The sequence below is a fragment of the Henckelia pumila genome, chromosome 1, assembly GCF_033568475.1.
Source record: "Henckelia pumila isolate YLH828 chromosome 1, ASM3356847v2, whole genome shotgun sequence".
Taxonomy (NCBI): domain Eukaryota; kingdom Viridiplantae; phylum Streptophyta; class Magnoliopsida; order Lamiales; family Gesneriaceae; genus Henckelia; species Henckelia pumila.
This window is the reverse complement of record NC_133120.1, coordinates 51,912,341-51,914,491: the sequence shown is the minus strand read 5'-3', so window position 1 is coordinate 51,914,491 and position 2,151 is coordinate 51,912,341. Positions and strand designations below refer to the sequence as shown.

General features: G+C 35.4%; 1 protein-coding gene across 1 annotated transcript; it reads right to left on the bottom strand.

Annotated features, from left to right (window-relative positions):
• Positions 1-361: 361 nt before the first annotated feature.
• LOC140884557 (chaperone protein dnaJ 10-like) lies at positions 362-1,945 on the bottom strand. The gene is made up of 5 exons (XM_073291708.1): positions 1,931-1,945; positions 1,398-1,556; positions 713-891; positions 551-632; positions 362-451 (listed from the first exon to the last, which is right to left on the bottom strand). Exons 2-5 carry the CDS (start codon positions 1,540-1,542, stop codon positions 447-449), a joined length of 411 nt encoding a protein of 136 aa, XP_073147809.1. The 5' UTR covers positions 1,543-1,556; positions 1,931-1,945; the 3' UTR covers positions 362-446.
• Between the last annotated feature and the right edge of the window lie 206 nt (positions 1,946-2,151).

Genomic DNA, 2,151 nt, shown 5'->3' with positions numbered 1-2,151 from the left:
GAAGCATTAATTAGTTGAGAGCAAAAGTAAAATCAATGTCCAAGATCTTATGATATCTCTACTGGTGCAAATACATCAATCGGGAGGCTTGTAAACGTGAATTTTTATATTCCAACAACGTTGATCATTTAAATGTTGGAAAAGTAAAAATTGTTTACTCAAACCTAATTTTAGTGTATGTTCAATGTAATTATCCAATCATTAGAATTGTCAGAATGAGACCAGCTCAACATGAAACCTTCATCAAGGGGAGTGGAGAGGTGGTGAGAAGGGAGAGGAAGGGAAAGGCCTCACCTGGTATGAATATGCATTGCACAATAATTCTTCATTATTTGAAGATTCAGGTGGTGCGTTCCAAGAAGCATCATTAGTATTTGGTTCATTTCCTCTCAATTTGTGGAGTGGGTCACTTGGCATTCTTACATTCTCATTTCCATTACTTGACTTCACTCTTGAAGAACAAGAAAAAATCAAGTCATATCCATCTCCCATAATCAACACAAACCCAAGAGGGAATTTCCAAGGCTTCAGATTTCATGGAATCTCTTACTTAGGAAAATTTTTCCAAGGGTTTTTAAGCCCTTTTCTCGTTTTCGGAGCTCCTCTTTCTTTGCACTGTTGTCTTGCAAAACCTGAGGAGCACATAAATTAGTGACAACCATCAAATTGCAATAGAAAATTGTTGCAAAAAAGGTGCTACTCCAAAACAAACCATCTGACAAACGCGAGAGATGGTATTCTCAATATCAGCCACATTGAGCTTCCAGAGGGAGTTGATCATTAGCTTTTTGTGTGATTTCATGTATACCTCAAGTTCCTCTTCTGTGTAATTTCCTTCAGCGCTGAGCTTCCATTTCAAATCTTCTTGTAGTTTAATCAAAGCAATTGCACATAAGGATGAATATTATGTCAGAAATGAAGGAAAGTGATGATAAGCTCATCGAAAAAAACCCGTGTACACTCAGAAGCTCCTCCCAAGATGATGTAGTACAAGTTTAGTGATTTTTCTATCCATATACCATATTACAAGTTTCCTATAAAATTACCTAATACCATATAGAATAGTGTTAGAACTAAAAACCTAAATACACTGTCTTCTTGGGCTCAAACAACATACAAGATTTTGAGAAAAAATTTCTTATATGTATTGCACAGTTTGCTCATTGTTTGGCCATTTCTAGATAGTATGCCTTGACACAATAAATTAGTCAAAACTAGAGAGTAGTTCTTGACTCCATTTAAAAACATCATCCCGAAAAGCCTCGAGCAACAGATTTTTAAGGTGACAACTTTGAAGAGTAAATCTGATCTACATACCCATTAACATAAGAAACAAAGTGTACTTGATACAGACAATGAGGCCTAGAAAATTAAATGCCCATAGAGACTAGACTAACCTGTTGCCGCAGTTACTTGGGATTTGATGAATTGTCCTTTATTTCTGAACCACTCGGCAATAAATGGCACACCCAAATAGATTACCTTCTTCCCAAGTTCTTTCGTAGCCTGTCTTGCATAGATATAGCCGATCATACTCAGCATATCCACACAATAAGCTGTGATATGACATTTTACTAGATGAGAATAGATTTTCTACAAAAGGAGTAATTGATTGATCGATGAACAGTAATTAAGAAAGAAGAATGCGATTGGTAGCATAACGTGATTGAAAGTAATCCAAGTAAGCAACTTGACAAGGAACGAAACCATGTCAACCATTTATGTACCCCAAAAAATATTCATCAGATATTTATGGATTTAATTACACATAAAAAATTATATGTTAGTAGACACATGAATCAATATTATTCTAGTTTCTCAAAAATCACAAAACCTACCGGGAGAAATACTGTGGTTCCATTAATCTAAATAACAAAGTCATAAGATAAAATGCATTAGCTGAAAATATGATAAGATGAAACTGCATCACCAGCATTGGAAAGCCTTGACAAAGTGTTGTGCTAGTAATTCATCAAGAAGCCCCCAGTTTGGGGGATCGAATTTACTCAAATTATCAGAAGGTAAAGATCTGATTCACCCAAGTATATGTTGGATGTCATACTGAAGTCTGCCACAGGATAATGCAAATGATTATTATCATTATAATAAAGGCAGAGTAGGAGAACTAAAACCATTCAAGAAACCGATGTT

Bases quoted from the DNA above. Each gene is read 5' to 3' on its own strand.
- LOC140884557 (XM_073291708.1), bottom strand. From the start codon at position 1,542: ATGCTGAGTATGATCGGCTATATCTATGCAAGACAGGCTACGAAAGAA. The intron at 892-1,397 runs GTTAGTCTAGTC...ATTCATCCTTAT, and splicing joins CCAAGTAACTGCGGCAACAG to GTGCAATTGCTTTGATTAAA. The intron at 633-712 runs GTTTGTTTTGGA...TGTGCTCCTCAG, and splicing joins TCTCTCGCGTTTGTCAGATG to GTTTTGCAAGACAACAGTGC.